At 43.3% G+C, this 26334-nt stretch overlaps 2 protein-coding genes and 1 pseudogene across 3 annotated transcripts in view; 1 reads left to right on the top strand and 2 right to left on the bottom strand.

Annotated features, from left to right (window-relative positions):
• Window positions 1–26334, bottom strand: part of Sik3 (SIK family kinase 3) — a 229811-nt gene that overhangs the window by 56649 nt on the left and 146828 nt on the right. For both annotated transcript variants that reach the window (XM_057768062.1, XM_057768063.1), the window contains exon 4: window positions 24146–24307. In XM_057768062.1, the coding sequence (XP_057624045.1) occupies window positions 24146–24307 (162 nt within the window). The remainder of the gene's footprint in view (window positions 1–24145; window positions 24308–26334) is intronic.
• Window positions 13965–14984, bottom strand: LOC130872598 (POU domain, class 5, transcription factor 1-like; annotated as a pseudogene).
• LOC130873304 (ankyrin repeat domain-containing protein 13A-like) lies at window positions 15420–18238 on the top strand. Its single transcript, XM_057768065.1, has one exon. It carries the CDS (start codon window positions 15686–15688, stop codon window positions 17450–17452), a length of 1767 nt encoding a protein of 588 aa, XP_057624048.1. The 5' UTR covers window positions 15420–15685; the 3' UTR covers window positions 17453–18238.

The raw sequence follows: 26334 nt of genomic DNA, 5'->3' as shown, positions 1-26334 counted from the left end.
CAGTATCTCATTAGTTTTTTTTGTTGACATTGTTGAGCAAGGACAAAGATATACTACATTTTGTTTATTTGGTCTTATTCCAGTCTTCCAGAACAGAAGGTTAGGCTGCTCCCACTTTCCACCTACATGAACTATGCTGCTGGTGCTCCTATGAGGTTTGTTATTAAAGTGCTTTCATTTCTCTTAAAGATACACACACCAAGAATTTCCATTGTTAGGTGATATGTGAAGTCTATTGTTAATTAGCCTTTTGAAAATAAATGTCTAAACTGTTATTCATTTTACATTCCAATCACCAATGCACAGAATTCCAATTCCCCTGTTTTGCTAATGTTTGTTATCATTACTTTTACAATTATTCTGCCCTCTGGGCATAAAGAAGTGTCTTATTGTGGCTTAATTTGCATTTCCAGATAACTACTGACACGACAGTGTTCTGTGGTTTTTAAACAAGAACTTGCTTGCTCTGTGGCTCAGGCTGGCCTTCAACTTGTAATCTTCCTGTCTCCCCTTCCCCAGGAACACGCATTATCACACCTAGTAGGAGGAATTCCTAAGGAACAGAATCACACTTCTTGCTCATGGGGGGTGGGGGGTGGTAAAACTGATTACAGAAAAACTTTATAAAGGGGCTAGAGAAATGGGTCAACAATTAAGAGCACTATTCTTCCAAGTGCTGGGTTAAGTTTTCAGTGACATGACCTCTCATACCTATCCAAACTCCAGCTCCAGAGGATACAATGCCCTCTTCTGGCTTTTATGGGCACTGAACGTACCTGTACACATATTTACACCCAAACACTCACATATAAAATGAGGTAAATACTCTTAAAAATGATATTAAAATCCTTTCACTCAAAGTCATGTTAATGAGGAACCCCAGGGTGAGGACGATATCCATATTATACAACAAAAAAACTTGTATACATACAAGCACAAAAGAGATTTCAAATCTCCTAGGACTCAAGCGACATAGACATCTCACCAACGAGATGGGCAAAAGACTTGAAAAATCAACAAACATGGAAAAAAAAGGGCAATGGGTACAAAAGTTCAAACTAATAGAAAAAAAATCATAATAAAACTCTTTCCTTCATACAATTAACACAAACTCTTCATGGTGGTGCATATCTTTAATCCCAGCACTCGGGAGACAGAGGAAGATCTCTACAAGTTTAAGGCCAGCCTGGTCTACATAGTGAGATCCTTTCTCAAAGAACTAAAAAAAACTCCAAACAAACAAAAACCAAAAAAGCCATATGATTAATACATGCTAATTAAAAACCACAGGAGCTGGACACAGTGGAACACACTTTTAACCTAGCACTCGGGAGGCAGAGGCAGGTGAATCTCTGTGAGTTCAAGATCAGCTTGGTCTACAAAGCAAGTTCCAGGACAGCCAGGGCTACACAGTGAGAGACCCTGTTTCAAAAACACCCAACAAGCCGGGCGGTGGTGGCGCACGCCTTTAATCCCAGCACTCGGGAGGCAGGTGGATCTCTGGGAGTTCGAGGCCAGCCTGGTCTACAAGAGCTAGTTCTGGGACAGGCACCAAAGCTACAGAGAAATCCTGTCTCGAAAAACCAAAAAAAAAAAACCACCCAACAACAATGCCTGCAAGGACAGCCATTACCCACTTGCCAGGCCAACAAAGAATAACAATTACAGTAGCACTCAGCACTAGAAACAAGAGGCCATCTGCATTTGGCATGCTCCTGTAGAAAGGGAAACAGGCACACCACGAGCCCACGCTTCCACTCCTGAGTCTGTGTTCTTGTATGTTTAGCAAAGCACACTGAGGTCTGAGAGCACACCAGAATACTTAGGGACGGCTACTACGGCTGCTAGAGCTCTGAACCAAAGCCATCCGAGTCACCATCAACAGAAAACAACTTGTGACACAGTCGTATCATAGAACACTATATAAAAATTGAACAAATGAAGCAATATAAACATGAAATAACACACATAGGACTCCACTATTCTACTCATATATAACTTAAAAACAAGCAAACTAGCAGGGCATGTTGGTATACATATACAATCCCTGCAACCAAAAACCCGAGGTCCACTGGGCTACAAAGCAAACCCTGTCTCAAAATAAATGCTAACAAAGAACACTATTTTTATTTACTTGTTTATTTATTTTTGCATATTCCCTCTTTCTTTCAGTTTGTCTAGCTTAAGGTATCAAGTCAAACAGATACCCAGAAGAAAAAAGAAAAATCTGGATAGAATAATAATTAGACAACTAAAAGTGGATGAAATTTTGGCAAAACTTTCAGCTAATCTTTGCTAACTTTTTGTTGTTGGTGGTGGTTTTGGGGTGGGAGGGTTCGTTTTTCAAGACAAGGTTTTTTTGTGTAGCCCTGGTTATCCTAACTTGCTCTGTAGCCCAGGCTGTCCTCAAACTAAGAGATTTGCCTTCCTCTGCCTCCCAAGTGCTCAGATTAAAGGCATGTACCACCACTGCCTGGAGAGACAGTTTTTTTTCCGACTATACTCTTTAAGTTGTACAAATCCCAGAGGTAGAGTCAGTAGAAAGCACAGCCTGTTCCACCTCTGCAAAAGCACAGGCTCTGTGTACTGGGATAGGTCCCTTTGTCCCCACCTGAAAACCCGGAGTGCCAGGACGCGTCGCTCTTGTGGCGGGGTCCCCTGGACGGTGAGTGGCCTTAGACTGGTTGTGTTGTCATGGCCAGGATGGAGAACACCACAGGCCAGACACTGGTGAAGTGTGAGAACATAGAAGATGGCAACTACCGGGAAGTCACACAACAAGCCACACACAGATTAAAGCAGAGAAAAGACTCAGGTCAAGTAAACACACTTGCAGCTTTAGAGTGTTCTTATGATGAAGTCGAAAGCCATGAAGGAGACCATATTCATACAATAATTCAGGGTAGACCAAGTAAATCATGCTACATTTGCTGGACTGTACATTGATTTCCATGCATTATTAAACAGTAATTTGATGGAGCATCCTGGAGAAGATACTTGATATAACATAAAGGGAGAAGCAGTATTTGTACATATGTGGATTATATATCAAAACCATGCCATAGGAAGAAATAATTTCTGAATGAAGGGCATTTTACAGGGAAGATCACATCTACAATGTTCAAAAATCTTTGACTTAAATTCCCAAAGGTATGTGTACATCAATTTATAGTTAATTATGTTCACACACACATATAGATATACATGCATGTATGCATACATACATACACACAAAACCTTTTGGTGGGATGTTAAATAACGCCTTTTGGGTGGAATGTTAAGACCAGGTTGGCCAATTTTCAATCCGCCTGCCTTAGTCTCCCAAAGGCTGAGATGTGTGTGCCCTATGCCCAACTTAAAAACATCATTTTGAACAATAAACGGAAACACCCAGCAGTCCTTTGCAGAGAACTGATACTAGCTAGTGTCAACTAAAAAAGATGACATTCTTGGGGGCAGGGGAAGAGTAGGAGGAGAGAGGGGAGGAAGGAAGGGGATGGGGGAAATGTATAGCTCAATAAAAATAATAAAAGAAGAGAGATGACAGTCTTTATTGCTTACCTACCAGCAATGGGAAAAGATGTGTGGCCTGAAGAGTCAACCCAAGGTGATAAATGACATAAAAATTACTAAAGAAACCAAAGGAAAAAAAAAAACATTAAGACCTGAGTTAGAGTCCTCATCGCTGAGCATGGTGACAAAGATTTCTAACTCCAGTGCTGGGGACAGGGAGACAGGTGGATTCAGAAGCTGCTGGTCAGGCAGCCCTGCTTAATCAGGGAGGCCTAGGTACCAGCAAGAGACCCTGTGTCCAAAGGTGGCCAGTGGGACAGCACTTAAACAATGATCAATGATATCTTCTGACTTACACGTGCCCACACATGAACATGCACACATGCATGTGGGCACACACAAAGGAAATTGCTTAAGTTAGATACTCACCCCACACAGCAGAAGCAATATGGGTGGAGCAGTCTTCTTATGTGGCCTATGGCCATTTATTTCTCCACCCGTGAGTAACTCAACATAATTTGCTAAGTCTCTTTTCCAGTCCCCAACACCCAGTTGGTTAGCATTTGTCTGCAGGCTGAAATGGTAATGTAGTCCTTTTCTCATAATGCAAAGCAGAAGACTAATTTGAACCCTATGCTCATCATCTATGATGGTTTAAATACCAGGGGTTGCTATTGATTTAGAGCCTTGAAAACTCTTTGTTCTAGGCAAGATGAGGAGCCTGCAGCTACATAAAGTAGCGATACTGTATCCTAAAAATAAGTGCATCATCAGCTGGGTATATGAAATGTGGTAAAGAAAAGAGCAGAGAGCTGGTGGCACTAATTTAAAAATCAGGACAATTCCAAGAGCAAATTTTCTTGTTTGGTCCACCACTTCAGAGCAATAACCTTGACTTCTTTTCTGGTTGACCAAGGAACAATCCAAAGCAGATGTAAACAGATGAGGCATAACCTTCCACCAGCTCCAATGTTCTCAGCGTGTGCAAAGCAGTACGGTGTGGTGTAATTGTCAGGAGGCCTAGGCCTCCCTTCTTGCTACAATATATAAGTAAACAGCTGGGAGACGGAGCAGAAGACAGAGCAAACTGGGAATATACACACGTCTCTAAGTGACCAGCCTCACTAGGAAGTACTGTGACAAGATCCTTCATTCTGCCAAATCTGAAAGCTTCTGAGGACCACAATTGCAACTAGGGACAAATACCACAAAGCAGAATTAATTCTGGCCCTTGTTTGATTTCTCAATGAACTTACAGGGAAAGGGGCTGTGCTTGCTGGAAATGACTCAAAACTAAAACAAAACAAAACAACAACAACAACGAAGAAGAACAAAACGAGTACAAGAAATATATAAATAAGAATTAGGGTGTATCACAGGATGTTAAAATGGAACACATCACAGAAAGGGAACTAATTCTATAAGCCATGTAACTCAAGGCTTTGTAATTATTTTTATTGTTGTTATTATTGTTTGCTTTTTTTTTTTTTTTTGGAATAAAACAGCAGTAGGCTGTGTGGCTCTCAGGATCACAGCTGATGAAGGGAGAGTTTGATATCTCCCAGGAATCATAGTATGAATTCACCATGAAGACAACTTTTGGGAAGTCCTTAGCAATTGCTCCAACCCCTGGCTGAACTTCCTGAATAGAAGCTAATAAAGAAGTAATGGCAACTGGAAGACTAGCAACCCGGAAAACACATTCAGGGAGAATCCCTTCAGGGGAAAATTTAAAACTCAGTCATTATCCTAGGGGATTTGGACCGATATTACATTGACATTTACAGTGAAGAACTTACTGGGGTTTCCCAAGTCACGCTAGCAGGTGGAACCACCAAATTCATTATTTTGGGAGGAATAAGCCAATTTCCTCTACTCTATCACAGATAACACTACCCAGCTCACCTCATAACAAAGCAAAACTGAAAAGCCTTGCCAATGTCAGTCTCCATGTTAAACTCAGTGTTGAGTAGATTAAGGGGCTGTAATTAGACACTGGAGACAAGAGAAGAGAACACCCACCGGAACTGCTAGAAACAGTAAGGCGTAGTGTCATGGTCACAGTGCTAAATCGTAACAAGTTAGAGCCATAAAGGTCCATGGCTCAGCGAGCTCCTCAGACTTGCAGGTTAGCGTACAACTCAAAGTTTTACTGCACCTTTCACAGGGCACAATGTATAAAGACCTCTTTAAAGTTTAAAGACAAATTAATGATACCAGGTGGAAACATAGTATTTAAATATAGTATTTTTCAAATGAAAAATCATTTCAAAATGATAGCATATGCCTTTAGTTTCAGCACCCAGGAAGCAGAGGGAAGTGACTCTGTGAGTTGGAGGCCAGCCATGGCTATTTAGTGAGATCCTGTCTCAGAACAACAACAAAACCCCAGCCAGCTAAGCAAACACACACAAAAATAAGATATATGGGGCTGGCAAGACAGATCTCAGTGGGTGAGCATCCAAGTCTGATTATTTGAGTTCGATCCCTGAGAACCATGGAAAGGTAGGAGAGAACCCACTCAACAAAGCTGTCCTCTGACCTCTGCAAGTTTGCACTGGCGTGCACACCCATACACACACATCATGAACACACATGACAATAAATTAAATTAAAAATTAGGACATAGCTTGATAAGAAAGAGCCTACATTTGGAAAAAGGAAGGTGGGAGGGCATTTCTCTAGCTCTAAGGTATGGCCTGTGGTTTAAAAAAAAATGCTTTTGCCGGGCGGTGGTGGAGCACGCCTTTAATCCCAGCACTCGGGAGGCAGAGGCAGGCGGATCTCTGGGAGTTCGAGGCCAGCCTGGTCTACAAGAGCTAGTTCCGGGACGGGCACCAAAGCTACAGAGAAACCCTGTCTCGAAAAACAAAAAAAAAAAAAAAAAAATGCTTTTCTTAGGCCAAAGCTAAAAGATAAACATAATTCACATTCCTAGAGTCATCAAAGTTGTAACCCTGAGAGATATATGTGGTAATAGGAAAGTACTTCCAATGTCTGATGCTCCACTAATGTGTTCTCAGAACAATATGGATAGGACAGACATGGTCCTTAACGTCTCTAAATCAGACTGTGGGTGAGACAAATAACAACAATTATGCCCATCATCTGAGCAACCTTCAGAGGGCAATCGGTATGAGAGAGACAAATGTAACTTCCTTAGCGGTTTTGTCAACAGTTCAGAGAATCCTACTGGCGCATGATTACAATCCTACCACATGGGAGGCAGAGCTAGGATTGCTACGGGTTTGAGGCCAGACCAGTCTGGACTACAGAGTGAGACCTGTTTCAAAACAAAGAGGGAAGAGGGGAGACAGGGAGGAAGGGATGGGGAGGAGAGCCAGGCAGGCAGTGGTAGCAGGCACCTTTGATCCCAGCACTAAGGAGGCAGAGACAGGCAGATCTCTGAGCTCAAGGCCAGCCTGCTCTACAGAGTTAGTTCCAGGACATCCAGGACTATACAGAAAAACCCTGTCTCAAAAAACCCAACAAACAAACAAGACCCATCCCTTCTCCCAAAAAAGAAAGAAAAAAAAAACAAAAACAAGAGAATTTCTAATGTGACCAAGAAAAATAAGATTCTCATTGGATTAGACTATAAGGGAAATTCCTTTACATTGAATTGTATAAGAAACCAGTATTCTTTAACTCTTTTGACTCACATTCCTTTTTGTTCTTTTCTTTTTCCAACACTTAAAAACATCTATCTAGTTCGTTGGATGGGAGTGTGGACAATGCATGTCTTGTTATGCATGTGCGAGCCAGAGGACAACGTGTGGGAGTCAGTCCTCCCCGGGTCCTGGGAGCTCCAGTCTCACGCCACAACACCACAACTTACACCAGGCTGGCCTTGACCTTCAGTCAATCTTGCTGCCTCTGCAGGCCAAGTGCTCCAATTTCACCAGTGGGCTACCACACCCAGGTACAAACTCCTTTTAAAACAACGTGTTCTACATGGGAAATAGAAAAAGACAAGATCTCCTGAGTAAATTGGGAGCATGGGGACCATGGGAGGGGGTTGAAGGGGAAGAGAGAGGTAGGGAGGGGAGCAGAGAAAAATGTAGAGCTCAATAAAATCAATAAGAAAAAGTGTAAAAAAAAAAAAAAACCCCAAAACCCCACAAAGTATTGTCTTAAAACCTCCCAAGAAAGAAATTTTTAAAAAATTCTATTGTTTATGATAAAATAGTTTAGGCCTGCCTTTAGTACATAGAAATCTGTCTCAATTCTTCTACCTCTTCCTCAAGAAACAAAATAGTTGATTTAAAGGATCTTGGTATGGTGGGAGACATAGTTTAGGCCTGCCTTTAGTACATAGAAATCTGTCTCAATTCTTCTACCTCTTCCTCAAGAAACAAAATAGTTGATTTAAAGGATCTTGGTATGGTGGGAGACATGTTTAGTTCCAGAGACTGAGGTAATAGGATCTTGAGTTTGAGGCTAGCCTCTGTCTCAAAAAAGCAAAATAAGTGTCTGAAAAGTCCTTCTTCATCAAGTTCAAGACAGAGTAAAGTCACCATTAACAGCGCCCACACTAACACACTTAGGGAAAATATTCATTTCTATTTGACATCTACTGCTTATTTTAGAAGTTACATATGCACTGAAGTTAATTAATTAAAATATGTAAATCTTTTAATGACCTGGGATGTAGAGTGGATGTATTTGAACCTAAACCACCAAATAAGTTTATTTGAATTATTTCCATGTTTTGTTTTTTCAAATGATAAAATGGATTATCCAGCGTAGGGCCATTATTGTAATCATTTACTATACACCATGGATGTAGTACCACAGTATGTACATTTATAGATACATGGATATGAATATATAAAATTTGAATGTAGCACATCTGTATCATGTATGTATGTTCGTCTGTCTATACTAAGTTTTTAAAAATTTGGCTTCTGAGAGCTGGAGAGATGGCTCAGTGGTTAAGAGCACTGGCTGCTCTTTCAGAGGTCCAAAGTTCAAGTCCCAGCAACCACATCGTGGCTCACAACCATCTGTAATGTGATCTGGTGCCCTCTTCTGGCCTGCAGCATACATGTAGACTGAATGCTGCATACAAAATAAATAAATCTTAAAAAAAATTGGCTTCTGAACCTTAGAAGCATGTTTTGATGTGTTATATAATAACTGTGATAAAAAAGGTGATTCATAAATTTTACAAAGTATAACTTGAAGCATTGCATAATTAATCTTTCAGTCTCAATAATTTGAATTTCAACATTAGTGTTACTCATTCCTTATATAGTCCAAGGGTCCAGAACATATAAATTTAACAAAATACAAGAAATATCTAACTCCTGATGAAAATTATTATGGCAATCAACTGCCTAAACTGAGCAATGGATTGGCTGAGTGATAAGCCTGATCATAGCCCCCTGCCCAACAGCAGACACAGTTAAATTACACTCAGAGGTACTCCAATAACTGCATTCAAGGAGGGTGGGACCTAAAGAACTACTCCATTTATTAACTCCTAAAAAATAGAAAAGGCGAGAGAAATCGCTATCATTTGGGGGGAGGTCTGAGACGGGTGTGGGGTGGAGACAGATTCTCATTTATCCCAGGCTGGTCTTGGTTATGTAGCAAATGATGTCCTCGCCAGTTTCCATCTCCCAAGCTGGATTAGAAGCGTGTGCCTGATCCCCCACTTCCTTTCTCTCCTTTTCCTCTCCTATAGGGTCTTTGTGTACCAAATGTCAAACCCAGCGCCATGCACATGCTAGACAGACGCTCTACCACTGAGCTATAGCCCCCACCCTTTACTATCACTTTCTGAGATATGAATCTCTAGGAGCACTGAGACCTGAAGACTGGGAAATCACTGGCTCAGAAAGGCTCTGTACGCTGTTAGAGGTGTCAAATTAATGGTGGGCTGTGTGCAGCCTGAGCAAAGAGCCAAAGACCACATAGCTCAGGGCACTTTTAAAGCAAAAACAAAATACCCAGGCCTACCATTAACAAACTGGTCTTTTCTGTTCCACATTGAGTAAACAGATAGAAATATTATATTTGCTCTCTTATGATCTTTAAGAGAACTGAAAAAAAGTATATTTCTAAACTCACAATAATGAGAACCAGATTCTGGTCTAATAGGGACTTTCTGAGAAAGCAATCTTATATACCTTTTTACTTTTACATTCAGTAATTTTTTGTTATTGTTGTTTCTGCTGTTACTCTGAGTCAGTTCTCTCTACATAGCTCTAGCTGCCCTCCTGCCTCTGCATCCCAAGCTGCGATTAAAGGTGTATGCCACCATGCTCGCTAACATCTTCTTATTCTTAAATTATTTTATTATTTGTATATGTGTGTGCATGCAAGCATGAATGTCAGTGCAAGTACACACATCCCAAAACATCCACCATCCCTTTAATTTTAAGTGTCTTGCAATTTTCATGCAATACACTACAGATATCTTTGACGTAGAATGAAGGGCATGTTAACCCTTTCCCAATATCAATTGTAGCTGTGGAGTGTGATTCTGTGAAAGAATTAGCAAAGCATGGTCTTGGATAGACCTAGGAAAGATCCTGTAGTATTTATATCCTCTAATAAAATCAGCAACACACTGAACAAATTATCAATGCTTTTGCAAAGCAGCCTGAATTAGAAGTTACAGCTGTGTCTCCGATTTTCTTTCAGTTATCCTTTGATTGCTTGAAAATTTCAAAACTTTCAGCTTCTGCAACATTAGTAAGCCTGAAATTTTCTTCGTATTATCTAGACTATGAAGCAACAGTTTTTATTTGACCTATTCACATGGGTTTGCATCTGATGGGGAGCAAATTATGTTGGCTGGGAAGTGCTCACATCCTTACTGACTTACAGTGTCCACTGTGGTCCCAGAGACAAAGCAATCTGAAAGCTGGAGCTGTTCTTCAGGGATAGGGACACACACACACAAGCACATGAGTATCCTACCCTACCCTCAGCTCAGGCCCCTCAGCCGGTGCAGAGGAGGCAAAGATCATGCCCAGACTTCCATCCACAGCTTCTTGTTTTTGTCCAAGGTCTCAAAGCAAAAGTTTCCATGTTTTTGCGGCCTTCTGCATCCTTCTCTTTTTCTACTCTGGACCCCTCTTTCCCTCATTTTCCAACTATCTCCCAAATAAGAGTCATTTATTAATAGATACCAGCACGGAAACCCCAAAGGCTCAAGAAAGGATCAGGTGTAAAGTGCATGAACCAGAGGTTTGTAAGATGAATCTGCAGCTGGGGAAGGAATTATCCCCTGCTTCTCCAACGTGTATGTCTACATATCCTCAGGAGCACAAAACCTACAAGCTAACCAGAATGCATCTTGTTGGAACGTGAACTTTCTCCTACATTAAACTGTTGATAATTTTAATATTAAAGCCAATACAGACACAGCATGGAGTAGAACACAGCCTGAAGCATGGGAATAAGATTGTGTAAAAGAGGTCTTTTCAAGCTATTCTATCACTCCTTACACACCCCAGCAGGCTGAGCTCTTTCCTTCTGCTGTGTGGAGACCACAAGGAAAGATCTGGCAAGGCAGTTTCTGCACTGTGAACCCTTATAAGTAGCTTCTGTGAACCCTTATAAGTGCGGTCATTCTTGACTGCTCACTTATAACACAAAACTACAACTGACAAAAATGTTTCCATTTTAACTTTAGAATCTTTTCATACAAAATACACACACACATATATTAACTTTTGAATAAAAGAATATTGATATTTGATTTATAGGGTTTTAATCTTAGGAGCAAGATTTGGGAGAGATGATTTTAATTTAAAACTTACTTATGTACATGTATGTACTTCTGTGGGGACATGTGCATGGTGAGTGTAGTGCCCTCAGAGGCCAGAAGAGGGTTGCAGATTCCCTGGGGCTAGAGCTGTAGATAGCAGTAAACCACCCAGATTAAGTGCTGGCAACCAAACTTGGGCCATCTGCAAGAGCAGTTCACACCCTTAACCTCTAGACCATCTCTCTGGGTACCAGAAGATATACTTTTTCAGATTTTTCTACTATTATTTGTATTATTCTTTAAAATTAGTTTACCTCTATTGTGTGCATATATGTAGGAATATTCATGCATCTGCATACTTGTGGGGAGCCAAGAGTGACTCCTCAGAGTTGGAGTTACCCGAGTTAGCGGGGTCTGTCCCATGGTGCTGGGACTCCTACTCTAGTCCTCATGGATGCATGGCAAGCGTTCTTAGTCCGTGAGTCATCTCTCTGGTCCCCAACTTTCCAACCACTTAACACGAATTAGGGTTATCAGCACTCTCTACACGAGTGTCACATGCCATCCCAGGGACACGGCAAAAGTTAGGTTCAATTATGACCTGAATTTAAGAGTCCACAATTGTCTTCTTTGGTTCCCCACTTACAGCCCATCAGCCTTGAAGGTGTGAGGGCTAGTCCAATAAAGAGTTCTGGGTCAGGGAGTCAAGAATGGATTGACTGATGAAGACTGCATGAGATTTCCCTGGGATCCCAGCACAGTCTCTCCCACCTCGTCTTTCTCGAAGGTGTCTCAGATTTTCTGATGGACTGCAGAAGGTCAAGGGACTCAAAAACTGTTCTGATTTCCTACTTTTTAAAAAGATGCCACTCTCACTGCCCTGAGGCCCCAACTTTCCACTTGTCCCTTAAACCTATGCACTCTGGAATCCTTGCAAAGGGCTGGCTTTTCTGTAGCTACCCTGGAGGTCCTTGCGTCTCCTGACTGCCAACTAAAACAGTAACACGGGAGTGGAAACTGTCTTGTGGAGCCCACTCTTGGAGTCCACATTTAAAGGGAAAAGTTTCCAACTTCCTTAGGATAAAGAAAATAAGTTCCCACAATTTTCAAAACATTCTCATTACGTCTGAAATTTGAAAGCGCTTTTCTTTAGGGAGTAAGCCAGCTCTGTTTAATGTTTTTCTTAGATATATATTTTTTAAAAACATAGAAATCTCACTACTTAATCTTTAGAAACAAGACTTAAATTACTTTAAAGTAGCAATGTATCAACCATTAAACAAGAATGTTGCAAAGAAATTTATGTTTACTGTTGATGGCTAAACATAATTTCTATCCAAAACAAACATTTGATGGGAAGTTCTTTCTTGATGGCTCAGCCAGTCAACTGCTGCCGCCCTAGAAATTCTCCTTGCTTCCCCGTGTTCGTCATCCTTCCTACTTTCCTGTGTCTGCTGCCACCACCCTCATGCAGGACCCTGCCACTCCGCAGCATTTTTAAATGGCCCTATTACCTTCCTACACTCTGCAGCATTTTTAAATGGCCTATTACCTTCCTGTCTTTGCTCCCCAACCCTCTCTTTCTATCCATCCTGAAGTTATCTTATTAAGTCTTAATAGTCAAGCACTTTCAAACTCCAGTGGAAGAAAATCTATTTCTTATACATGGTTCCCATATCTTTTAACAAATGTACTGCACATTCCCAGTGCATCCACCTGTGCCACGACACATGTGTGGAGGTCAGAACTGTTGGGAGTTGGTTCTTTCTTTCTGCTTTGGTTCTGAGGCAGATTCTCTCTTGATTCTGCTGTGAACTCCTAGAAGGCTAGCTGACCTGCTAGCTTCCCAGTGATCATCCTGTTTCTACCCTCCATCTCACTGTAGGAGTGCCAGGATCAAGGATCACGTGATCCATCCCATGGCTTGTTTGCAAATGCACCATGCACATTCTACCACACCTATACCTCGCTTCCCAGGGGAACCAAAATAAAACCCCATCTCTGGCCATGTGCACCTGGCCCTTGCCACTTCTGTCACTGTAACTCCCTCCATGTTGGCCCTGTTCACCTCTAGCCATGCTGGCCTTTTCCATTACATTTCTCTTCTCTTTTACCTTTTGCATTGTCTTCCTTCAGCTTGGAAGGCCTTGCCTGTCCTGACAAAAGCAGTCTCTCTCCCACAAATCATTCAGTCACATTACTGGGACTGCATCTTTCACAGCCCTTACTAAAAGCTGTGTGCCCTTCCTCATCAGGATGACAGTGAAAGGGACAGTTTCATCTGCTGCTGCATCCCCAGGATCTCAGTGCCTACACAACGGGTACTTCATCCATATTCGCTAACTAAGCGTCTGGAAGGTTCTCCTCTACCCTGTTGATTCTACCATCCTTCAAGTCTTACCTCAAATGCTACATCTTGAGTAGGGTATTGAAATCTGAATCAATAATGGTACTGGGGGTCTTATTTTTCTTTTCTTTACTGTGTCCTAGGCTTCTTTATGTTAAAAACAAGAAGATGAATGATGGGCTCATGATGAACGGCATCATTGAACCTCACTTTCCATCACACCTCCATATACTTCCTGTGTCCCTCACCCCCTTGCTCTCAATCCCTCCTCAGTAAATGAAGAACTCATCTCAAGGCCATGGTAGCACAGCCTTCACGTTCTCTTGGTCAACCTCCTTCCCCTTCCCTCTGTTCACCCCATCTCTGTGCAGGGTTGGTGCCTCAGTCTGATGCTGTGGGAGAAACCAAAGCAATGACAGAAACGTAAAAGGGACCTAAGAAGCAAGGGCTCCTGTAGCCTAGGACACCAAAATGGGTCTCTGGTGGCAGAGGAAAGGATGCAGGGCTCCTGGGGAAGGAGACCCTGCAGCCTCCTACTCCTCTCGTTGGAACAGTCAATGTTAGATCACCTGCCCTTATGGTGCTGGTTACAGAACCACAGTGGGACCATGCCCTTCTGCAGCCCGAGATGCTTGGCGATGATGCTCATGTGCTGCAGGATGGGATTCGGGTACTGCAGAAACATGTTCCCCAGGTTCCCTCATGCAATTCTCCATGCTTCTCTGCTTTTTCTTGTGGGGCTGTACCAGGATCTCTTTTTTGCACCTCGCCTGAAGGTTCTCAGCTTTCTCCAACCACTTCTCCAGCAGGGGCCGCAGCTTACACAGGTTCTTGAAGCTGAGCTATAGGACCTCAAAGCAGGAGATGGTTACCTAATTGAACACCTTTCCAAAGAGAACGTCCAGGGTGAGCCCCATGTCAGCCTGGGTGTACGCCAAGGTGATCCTCTTCTGCTCCGGGGGGCTCGGCAAACTGTTCTAGTTCCTTCTGCAGAGCTTTCACGCCCTGGGGCTCTCGGGACTTGATTCCACCTCTTCCAACTTCACAGTACTGAGGTGGACAGGGCAGGACCCAGAGGAGGCCCCCTTTGAGTTGCTCCCCATTCTGGCTCCTGCATGGCCCTTGGACTGCAGTCTTTAAGCCAACTTGTGGTATTAGGCCCAGTCCAACTTGGGGTCTACAGTACTGTTATTCCTCCACAGAACTCATATAACGGGGAACATGAGGAGAACCCTAATACCTCCAAGGTTGGCGCAACCTGTGGCCCAATTCCAGGCCCTCTTGAAGGGCCTTAATAGCTTAGCCATGTTCGAGGATCCACCCATCTTGGCCTGAGCCCTCCTGACCTATCACCCCTGGCAGGAATGAGAAGGCAAAGTCTGAAGGCAGGTATCTGGCCATGGGGAAGGTGGGCACCCCGAGCCAGGGGTCTGATTATTGAGGTTCTTCTCCACAGTAGGTGTGTGCTAATGAGGCGGCATGGGTCAGCAAACAGAATGCGCGTAAAGATCCTGTAATTCCCAGTGTGCAGGAGCTTTATAAACTTCAGCCTGTCAAAGTGTATGGTGATTACAACGTATCATTAATGGGGCAACATGTCACAGGTGCCTAATGGGACGTCTCTCTCATTGGGAACTTTACCTGAAGCTGAAGCAATTAAACACTATCAGCCAAGGATGTGGGCTGAGTGCTGAAAGGCAAGGTATGCTCCCTTCTGTCTGTCTGTCTGTCTGTCATCTAAAACATGAAAAACAGAAGGTTCAAGGCTAAGAATCCACTCAGAAGTCTGCATGAATGCGGGGCCTAAGAAATTAATTTTGGAGTCGGTTCGCGAGCTGTCAGCGCGGGCGCGAGCGCGCGGGGCGCGGGGTGGGCGCGGCCGAGCGGGTCCCCGAGCCGGTCCCCAGCCCGGCCCGCGACCCCGGGCCTCCAGCGCCGCCCGCTCCGGCCTCGGAGGCCCGCGCCGCCAGCCCGCCGCGCCCCGCACTCGCCCGCTCGCTCTCCTCCCCTCGCTCTCCGGCCAGTCGGGCGGGTCCCCGAGACCCTGTGGGGTCGAGGCTGGTGGCAGGCAGGCGGTCAGGCCCGGGCCGCGCCTCCTCGCCATGTCCTCAGCCCGCGACGCCAGCAGCCGCTTCCCGCTGCACCTTTTGGTCTGGAACAACGACTACCGGCAGCTGGAGAAGGAGCTGCGGGGCCAGAATGCAGAGGCCCTGGACCCACGGGGTCGGACGTTATTGCATCTTGCGGTTTCTTTGGGACATTTGGAATCTGCTCGAGTCTTGCTGCGACATAAAGCAGATGTGACCAAAGAAAATGGCCAAGGGTGGACAGTTTTACATGAAGCAGTGAGCACGGGTGACCCCGAGATGGTGTACACAGTCCTGCAGCTCCGAGACTACCACAACACATCCATGGCCCTCGAAGGTGTACCTGAGCTGCTACACAAAATTCTTGAGGCCCCGGATTTCTATGTGCAGATGAAATGGGAGTTCACCAGCTGGGTGCCCTTGGTTTCTAGAATATGCCCCAATGATGTCTGTCGCATCTGGAAGAGCGGTGCGAAGCTGCACGTGGACATCACTCTGCTGGGGTTTGAAAACATGAGCTGGATAAGAGGGAGAAGAAGTTTCATATTTAAGGGAGGAGACAACTGGGCAGAGCTGATGGAAGTCAACCACGATGACAGAGTGGTCACCACTGAACACTTTGATCTTTCCCAAGAAATGGAGCGCCTCACCCTGGACCTCATGAAGCCAAAAAGCAGGGAGGTTGAACGGCGGCTCACAAGCCCAGTCATCAACACCAGCCTCGACACTAAGAATATCGCCTTTGAAAGAACTAAATCCGGATTCTGGGGCTGGAGGACAGATAAAGCAGAAGTTGTTAATGGTTACAAAGCAAAGGTTTACACAGTAAACAATGTGAGTGTGATAACCAAAATACGGACAGAACACCTGACGGAGGAGGAAAAGAAGAGATATAAAGAGGACCGGAATCCACTGGAGTCTCTGCTGGGAACTGTGGAACATCAGTTTGGTGCTCAAGGGGACCTCACCACGGAGTGTGCCACCGTAAATAACCCCACGGCCATCACACCCGACGAGTACTTTGATGAAGACTTTGATCTGAAGGACAGGGACATTGGAAGGCCAAAAGAGCTGACGATTAGAACACAGAAGTTTAAAGCTACACTGGGGATGTGTGAAGAGTTCCCTCTCTCCCTTGTGGAGCAGGTCATTCCTATCATTGACCTCATGGCTCGAACTAGCGCTCATTTTGCAAGACTGAGAGATTTTATCAAATTGGACTTTCCTCCTGGATTCCCTGTCAAAATAGAAATCCCCTTGTTTCACGTTTTGAACGCACGGATTACATTTGGAAATGTTAATGGCTGTAGCACGGCTGAAGAGAGTCAGAATGTGGAGGGGATCCAGGCCGACACAGCTTCCGAGGTCACAAACTTCGAGGTTGATCAGTCTGTGTTTGAAATCCCTGAATCCTATCATGTTCAAGACAACGGCAGGAATGTGCATCTCCAAGATGAGGACTATGAGATAATGCAGTTTGCCATCCAGCAGGGCCTGTTGGAGTCCAGCAGGAGCCAGGAACTTTCAGGACCAGCTTCAAATGGAGGGATCAGCCCCACCCACAGCTATGAAGCCCAGTATGAAAGGGCCATCCAGGAGAGCCTTCTAACCACCATGGAAGGCTCGTGCCCAGGTGCCCTCAGTGAGTCGAGCCGTTTTGATAGTGACCTGCAGCTGGCCATGGAGCTGTCTGCCAAAGAGCTGGCGGAACAGGAGCTAAGGCTCCAGGAGGAAGAGGCCGAGCTCCAGCAAGTCTTGCGGCTGTCACTCACTGAGAAGTAGACATTTCTGTCCAGGGGCTGCACAGAGTACAGGCTCTGGGCTGCATGGGGGTGCTTCGTCAGCTGCGACCCTGCAGCAGAGGCCTACACTTCCTGCAGGCAGCAGCTGCCCCTTCCTTTATGCAAAGGTGCAGGACCAGGGACTCCCCAGAGTGGAGGAGGGCAGCACTGGAAGGCCCCATCTCCAGGCTGAGGGAGGAGAGTATCACCACCTTCCATTAGCTGTCCTGGCCTGCAGGTCACATTTTTACTACCAGCTTTAGACAGTGACGCCAAGCCCTGCAGGTTAGTAGATATATCTTCATCAGAAGTGATAACACACATCACTGCAGAGTCAGGGTGCTTTTCTACAGGAGAGCAGCAGCCTTTGTAGAGTGTTCACCAAAGAAACGGGTTCTGCTGACCTCTTTATTCCCTTCCTATAGGGTCCCTAGACATTGCCATTACACCTCCCCATCTCTACCTTGTCTGTGCCCTTTACCCCCCCCGCCCCCCCGCCCCCGCTAGGAGGATATATACAGGATCTATTTTAGATTATGGCTATTTGCATCAAATTAAGATATACAAATGACCACGGATATTGCCTTAGCCTTAAAAATTACTAATAGTTTAACCCACCTCACTCCACACACTGAGGACCTGATTGGAATCCATAACGGCAGTTCCTTTGGGAGCAGCATCCTCCAGGCTAAACCGAAGGCAGCTAATCCTGTCCTTGGAGGAGCAGCTTGGGGAATCCATGGCTGGTTCTCAAAGCACGCAAGCTGACCAAACCATGGGAACAGCAGAGAATATAGCTACCGTGCGTTCCGTGCCTGCTCCAGTGAAGGATTTCCAGCCTGGGGAGAGCCAACTGCATGAGCTAACTTCATTAGAGAAGGCAGGGTGGCCCTGAAGCCAGGAGAGAGCGGACCTGGAGTAGAGGTTCTTCATCCAAAAGGGAAAAGTGACGACTCCATATTGCTTTTTAGAGTTCAAATCAACATCTTTCTGGATAAATATATTTTTTAACAGAATGTTTTTATTATTTTTAAGAGATATAAAAATGACTACTCCCATCAGTAGCAATACAAGGTTATGCATTTTAACCAGATTTTCTCAGGCCTTTTTTGGATACCTTTAGTAGTTAACTATTTTGTCTAACCCTCCTGTAAATACCTATTGCATAACAGACCGACCCCTGGGGAATGCAGCCAAGGGCACCTTGCACCCCTCACCTGGTGCAGGCATTAAACCCACAGGCTGCACTGATCACATGCTAACAGTACCTTCCTCTGTTCTGAGTCTGCTCCCTGTTATGCTTCTGTTGGGATAGGAAGAGAGAGTCCACCATTCTCAAGAATGTCTGTTTGATACAGTCAATGTTGCCAGTAAAATGTTCTTAGTCAAAAAGAAAAAAAAAAAAAAAGAAGAAATTAATTTTGGAAGTTAAGACCTCTGGAAGATGGCGGGGTACTAAAGTTTGTCAAATACACTGTATTTACATGTACGAAAGCATTCAGTGATACACGTAGAAGGCTCTGTGCAGCACAATTCTGATATCTGTTAGCGGCCTGAATGTTGGGGCCCTAGTGGACCTCAGATTCTTGTGGGCAGGAGTCACTTTTCACATTCTGTATGGATCTGAGCAACCCGAACAAGGAGCCTTTGGAAACAATGGGCAAGGCCCCAGCTAACCCAACATATCCTTAGCTCCAGATTTTGCAACTCTGCCTGAAGGTGCTGCAGCCTACCTAGGAGCCACTCACAACAAACACCACTGAAGAGAGTCTATGGGAGACTGGTTTGTTACGGCCAATAAGAAGAATTTTTAAATTCTAAAACCAGGAAGAAAACAACATATAGTGAATTTTTCTTCTCTCTGGAAATAGATGTAGAAAAATTAATAAAAAAAAAACTGGGAAGTATGAAGCCATGCTTGACCCTTCTGCTAGCTATCCATGAGTCTACCTTCACACCAAGGGACCATAATCTTCACTAGGGCCAGCACTAGACTAGCATGGACACTCAGAATATCTTTAAGCCAGGCGATGGTGACGCACGCCTTTAATCCCAGCACTCAGGAGGCAGAGGCAGGCGGATCTCTGTGAGTTCAAGACCAGCCTGGTCTACAGAGCTAGTTCCAGGACAGGCTCTAAAACCACAGAGAAACCCTGTCTCGAAAAAACCAAAAAAAAGAATATCTTTAGTAGTTATAGTGGCAACTACAAAACATGGATTACCATAATAATTGATTCAAAAATGGAAAATACAAAGAAAATCAGAAAAACTTACTCATTTTCTACAATGAACACATCTTACTTGTTTTTTGAGATAGGATCCCATTTTGTAATCTTGGCTGGCCTGGAATTCACTACGTGGTTAAGGCTAGCCTTGAATTCACTGCAAGCTTTCTGTCTATGCATCCAAATGTAACAGTTACAGATATGAACAACTATATCCAGCTGATATGCTCAAAAAAGTTTTAGACTGGGTGGTGGTGGTGCATACCTTTAATCCCAGCACTAGGGAGGAAGAAGCAGGAGGATCTCTGAGTTCAAGGCCATCCTGGTCTACAGAGTGAGTTCCAGGACAGGGTTACACAGAGAAATCTGTCTCAAAAAACCAATATATATATATATATATATATATATAGTCTGTGTATATGTATATATGTAGTTAGGCATGGCACTGCTCAAGAGGCTGAGGCAGACAGATCTCTGTGAGCTCAAGGTCAGTTTGATCTACATAGAGCAAGACCTGACTCAAAATTTTTTTCTTATATAGTTATCTTTTTTATTGGGGTGGACAACACATGTGTAATGTGTGTGGAGATCAGAGAACAACTTTCCAGGATCAGCTTTCTCTTTCCACCATGTGGGTCCTGGGGATGGAACTCAGGTCATCAAGTACCTTGAACAGCTGACCCACCAGAATGCTTTAAAACCAAAACCACTTAGATATTGGCATAAAAAATGTTAATTTCTTACATTTCTTATTTGGAATTTTATTAGTTTCAAATTAAGTTGTTCCTTAACATAAATGGTTTAAAGATGAGCTGCTAAAGACTAGGGATCCTTCTTTGTTGGTACCAAGGATTGAACCCAGAACCTAATTCATGCTACATCAGCATTCTGTAGCTCAACAATTCCCACCCTTTTTTATTTTTAGAGATAGGGTCTTTATTTATTTATTATGTATACAATGTTCTGTCTGTGTGTATGCCTACAGGCCAGAAGAGGGCACCAGACCTCATTACAGATGGTTGTGAGCCACCATGTGGTTGCTGGGAATTGAACTCAGGACCTTTGGAAGAGCAGGCAATGCTCTTAACCGCTGAGCCATCTCTCCAGCCTGAGATAGGGTCTTAATAATTTGCCCAGGCTAGCCTCAAACTCAAAATCCTCCTACCTTTGCCTTCCTAGTGGTTAAGATTTTAGGTGTACCCCTTCCCAGGACTAATAAAACATCTTAACAAAATGAACCAAATGCATTTTTTCCAGGTAGACATGGTGGCATATACCTATGATATAAGCTTTCTCTAGGAGACTGAAATCTGAGGCTCTTGAGTGAGAGGCCAGTCTGAGCTTTACACAAAGACTCTTTACACACACACCCCAAAACAGACAACTCATTTTCTCTCTTGTATGAGTCTTTCAACTACAGTGGCTTCCTCCTAGAACTTCCAATACGGTATCAAAAATGACCACTGAAAAGACTGTAGCTCTAATCTCTTAAGATTATAGTTGATTTCATTTCTTACCAATCACATTCTATCAAAAGCATCTAGCCGTGCTCTGCATTTAGCCGTGCTCTACTTGGCTTCTACTAAAGGCTTTTCTCACAATCATCTATTAAGTTCAAGGAAGATGTGGCAGGTACAAACGAGAATTCTAATATATGTGCAAAAAAAAAAAAAAGCTCACACAATGACTGAGAAACCACATAATAAGGGCATGCAGAAGAAAGAATGCAACATCAATCACTTAAAGAAAAACATTAGACACTGTAGCAGACTGGGAGCTGGAGTCCCAACTCAGTCTTTGTTTTGCTCTGAAAACAAATAGTAAAACTGTAAACACGTAAAATGAACTTTAAAATTGTGCCAAAGTATATCTTTTAAAACAGAGAGAGAGATTGTGTAAGGCTGGCTGCCAACACCCCAGTAGTGCTCAACAAAAGACTTTCACTGCAACTCCTCAAATTTGTTTTACTTTTTTTAAAAAAAATTAAAATCACCTTGCCCTAATATTTCAGTAATTTCCAGTTTCAGTTACCAATGACCTCAGGTTTTAGTCTCAGTTTCTCAATGGAAAAACTAAATGACACAGGTATTTTCCGTAACATAATCAGAGTGGATCTAACTGAGAGTCACAAACCAAGGAAGCATAAAAAAATACACAAAACAAACAAACATACCTTAACCTTAGGTCAAATATACAGAATGAAACTATAAAGTAAAATAAAGAGGGGTATTAAACTATTGTAATAATCCAAAGCCCCTGGGGATGACACTGTAGGCCCGAATCACGTCCTCCAAACATATCTAGGTCCCTAAACTTCACGCTTGCGAATGCATTGTATTACAGGGTAAAAGGAGCTTTGTGTGCGAATGACCAAACAACTAATAGCTGCAAACTTCAGAGGTGGTCTTGGATCATCTACTAGGACCTGATGTAATGACAGGACTCCTTACAGTATGACAAATTATGAGGTCCAAAGTCACGGCAACAGAAACATGATGGGTGAGTGCCATGAAGACAGGGCAGGTTGTCTCTACAAGGTAAAACGGCAAGAATCTGGGTTTTCCCTTTAGGTCCTCCGGGACCCAGGCCTGCTGAGCTCAAACCTAGATGTTAGCCTTGAAAGGCATGTTTTGAACTACTGACTTCCAGAATTGACTTAGAAAACCATTGTACGTGGAGCCATGGAGTCTGTGCTGATTGCTTCACTGACAGTAAGCCTGTTGCACCTTACCTCTGCAGGACAAGTCTTGCTATGCATCCCAGGCTGCCCTCAAACTTAAGGTCCTCTTGCCTTGGTCTCCCATGTATCCACTCATCTGAGTTCTGTGAGCTTTGGTAGGTTTTATCAACAATTAATTTCAATGAAGCTACATAAAGTACTTACAAAAGAGGGTTCGGAATGGCCACAAATGACATAAAGACAAAGAAAGGCACGGTTTTGTGCTAACAATGTCCTTGACAGTCTGAGGCAGGATGATTGAGTATGCCTGGCTTAGTCTCACACTAAAAAGAACCTTTGATTCTTGCCTGCTATGTCGTGGCTGGCTCAACAGTGACAAACTATGTGAAGTTCTGAACAAGAGCACAACTATCAGTCCGAGAAAAGGACAGAGACAGGTGACACTGGAACAGAACAGGTATGTCTATGCCTAAGGACAGAAGTGCCACAGCTTGCTCTGGTACTGTGACCTGGAACAAGATACAAATCTGAATTCTTCGCGAGAAATCTGAGAACAGCTTTTGAGTCCTTGGCTCTTCTGGTGATTAAATTCTAACAATACTTCAGTTTTCAGCATGAGACACTCTGGCTTTCCTCTGGGAGATAAGGGACATACAATGTAATACCTACAAACAGTCAAAGGACAAAAATGTCCATTTTTCTACGTATGACTGCTATGCACTCCCATTCTTCAAACCAGTGGGAGATGCGCTTGCATTTGTCAGGCAAACGCTGGTTGGTCAACACAAGTGTGAGCCACTGAGAGAGAAACGTGGAGAAGTTAGACGGGCAGACTAGTGGATATGAAATAAAAGGCTGGCCTGAAAACCAGAGCTTAAAACTTGCTAAGGAGCACCCTTAGTGGATTAAAGTGAGATCTGGATGCAAGAATTTATATATGTGGGAGGAGAAAATACTAAGAAAAATCTCAATAGGTCCTAAACCACCTTTTCACATCTTACGAGATAAAGCAGCTTTAAATAAACATTATATTATGCTTTGAGAGCGTTGTAATCTAGTTTACGAAACTCTTACAGAATACAGCCTGTAGAGTAACACGCTCTACACCCACGGTGCTACACATCAACCTTTGCAAGAGAAGCTGAGTACAAAATTTTAGTAGTTTTCCTTTCTATTTACAAAAAAAAATTATTTTTCATTAGTTACAAAAGACTTACAAAATAAAGTAACAGAATTTGAAATACTACCTCTTCCTTTCTTCCTAGAGAGTTCCTGCAAATACTATATTTTTTAAATGTGCTTTGAAAGTTTACTAATTTTCAGGCTATTAAAGCATGAGACACTCTGGTTTTCCTCTGGGAGATAAGGGACATACAATGTAATACTACAAACAAAACTACTACTGGGGTGGGAGTGTGCTCGGTGGTTACTCAGCATGCACAAACCGAGTTTAGTAGTCAACTCTAATTTTATTTTTTCAGGGAGGAGGTTGTTTGTTTTTCAAGGTGGAGTTTCTCTGTGTAGTTTTGGATGTCTCACAACTAACTCTGTAGAATACATTGGCTTTGAACTCAGAGATCTGTCTGCCTGCTCTGTCTCCCAAGTGCTAGGATTAAAGGCATGTGCCACAACCACCTGGCTCATGTTCTAATTTTTTTTAAAGAGTCTAAACTGCCCCTACTTTCACCATGCTTCTTTTAACAAGAAGCTCTCGCCCCTTGCCTTAAGAGCCTTGACTGAGGAGCTCCTCCATCCTGTCTTCACCACACACATTCAGCACACACCTCACCTGCTATTTTGATATTCAGATTGGCATCCAGAAGCAAATTTTCAGCTTTTAAATCACGATGAACGATATTCCGACAGTGACAAAAATACACAGCTGTGACAATCTGCTTGAACTTCCGCCGAGCTTCCTTCTCTGCCATTCTTCCATGGGCCACCAGGTGGTCTGTGGTGAACAAGAGAGAGTCAGTACCTACCCAAGATGATGTCAAAGACCCCTGTCCCCAGGTTGTTTAGGAGGCAAGTGAAGCACCCATCTGATAACAGTTTAAAAGTGAACAGAGGGGCTGAAGAGATCACAGTGGTTAAGAGTTGTGGCTGCTCTTGCAGAGGCTCAGGCTCAGTTCCCAGCACAGCCATGGTGGCTATAGCTCTATGACTCCAATTCCAGGAGACCTGATGGCTTCTTTCTGACCTTCATGGGTACCGGGTATGCATGTGGTACACACATATACAGGCCCACACCCACACCCCATAAATATAAAACGAAACAATAAATAAAACCTGAACAGAGCTGAAGGAGAACAAGGCACTTTCCTGTGCACATCCATAAAAACTCACCAGCAATAAGAACTCAAACCACTCTAAGCCTGAGTCTATTGTGATGAGGGTGCGTAAGAGTACACATGGCACCACCATAAGAAAGAAGTGTTCTCAGGGCTTAGTGCTATTATTCAAGAATTGTAACACTTAACACCTTCCTTCTCACAACCCCACTGCAAAAGATTACATGTACACAAGCAAACACACATGAAGATAAGCATCAAAAGCATTTCCTGTGTTTGAAGAGTGTGTCAAAAAGCAGAGTCATAGCAATAGATATCTCAGACCAGAGTACACACAAAGCAGGAGACTGGCTTTCTGCGGGGCTCTGCCCAGGCTGACATACACTTTCTTTTTTTTTTTTTTTTTTTTTTTCTTTTCTTTTTCTGTTTTTTTGAGACAGGGCTTCTCTCTCTGCCCTAGCTGTCCTGGAACTCACTCTGTAGACCAGGCTGGCCTTGAACACACAGAGCTCCACCTGCCTCTGACTCCCTGGAATTAAAGCCATGTGCCACCACCACCAGGAGACATCTACTTTCTTAAAGTTCTATAATTTGACATTCTTTGGTCACTTAACAATGTATATACATCTTTATATCTGAGTCTGCTATTCTTAGAACTATGATACTAATTTTTACAGAAAATATTAACTGAAAACCAAGAGGTTTCTATCAAGAAAAATGATCACTAGTCAAGCTACTAGAATACAGGAGGAAAGCAAACAACAAACAAACAATCTGGCATGTGACAGACTGTGGCTGTCCTCAGGACTGAAAAGCCATTTGACTGCCCCACAATCATTGCAGCAAGTTTTAGAAGTACTTTCCTACAGAGTAAGGCACTGGCTGATACTGCGCCAATGCACACACCTTAACCTAGTTGAACATCATGACAGATGCCCGGATTAAACGTCAACCGTGGGACTAGAGAGTTGGCCTCAGCAGGTAAGAGTGTATCCTGGCTGGGCATGGTGGCACAGGCCTTTAAACCCAAAAGTGTATACTGCTTGCCAATGAGACCCAGGTTCAATTCCCAGTGCTCATGTTGGGCCATTCACAGCTGTGAGGGAACTCTAGCCATGGGGGAATTTATACCTCTTCTGGCTACCTGGGTACCCACACTTACACGGCATACATTCACACAGACACACACACACTCACACAGACAAACACACTCACACACAGAGAAAGAGACACACACACACATACTCACATAAATTAAAATAAAATAAATCTTGAAGAAATGCAACAGCATATTCTGAGGGACACTTCTAATGACCTTCTGTGAAAAGTCCTTTAACCAAATGATCCAGCTGAAAAAGAATGTTAGCTTTATGTATCCTGAGATAATAAAAAAGTGCAAAATTAAGCAATATAGGTACACATATGACCACTCATTAATAGTTCACTGAAATCACCCAATTATTTTGGTGACATCTCACCCTCATGACTAGCAATATTTATTTTTTTTAAACTTATATGAAAATGGAATCTAGGGTAATGTACTACTAGTGATGGTCATTACAAAGACCAAGAGCACAGAGAAGACAACCAAGGGCCAGGGAGAAGTGCGAAGCAACCTACAACCCATCTACATGACAATTTCTGAAAGAATACAAATTGGGTTTTGACAGCAAGGGACATATTCTAG

The sequence above is a fragment of the Chionomys nivalis genome, chromosome 4, assembly GCF_950005125.1.
Source record: "Chionomys nivalis chromosome 4, mChiNiv1.1, whole genome shotgun sequence".
Classification (NCBI taxonomy): domain Eukaryota; kingdom Metazoa; phylum Chordata; class Mammalia; order Rodentia; family Cricetidae; genus Chionomys; species Chionomys nivalis.
The sequence above is the reverse complement of the archived record's forward strand: the minus strand, read 5'-3'. Positions and strand labels throughout refer to the sequence as shown.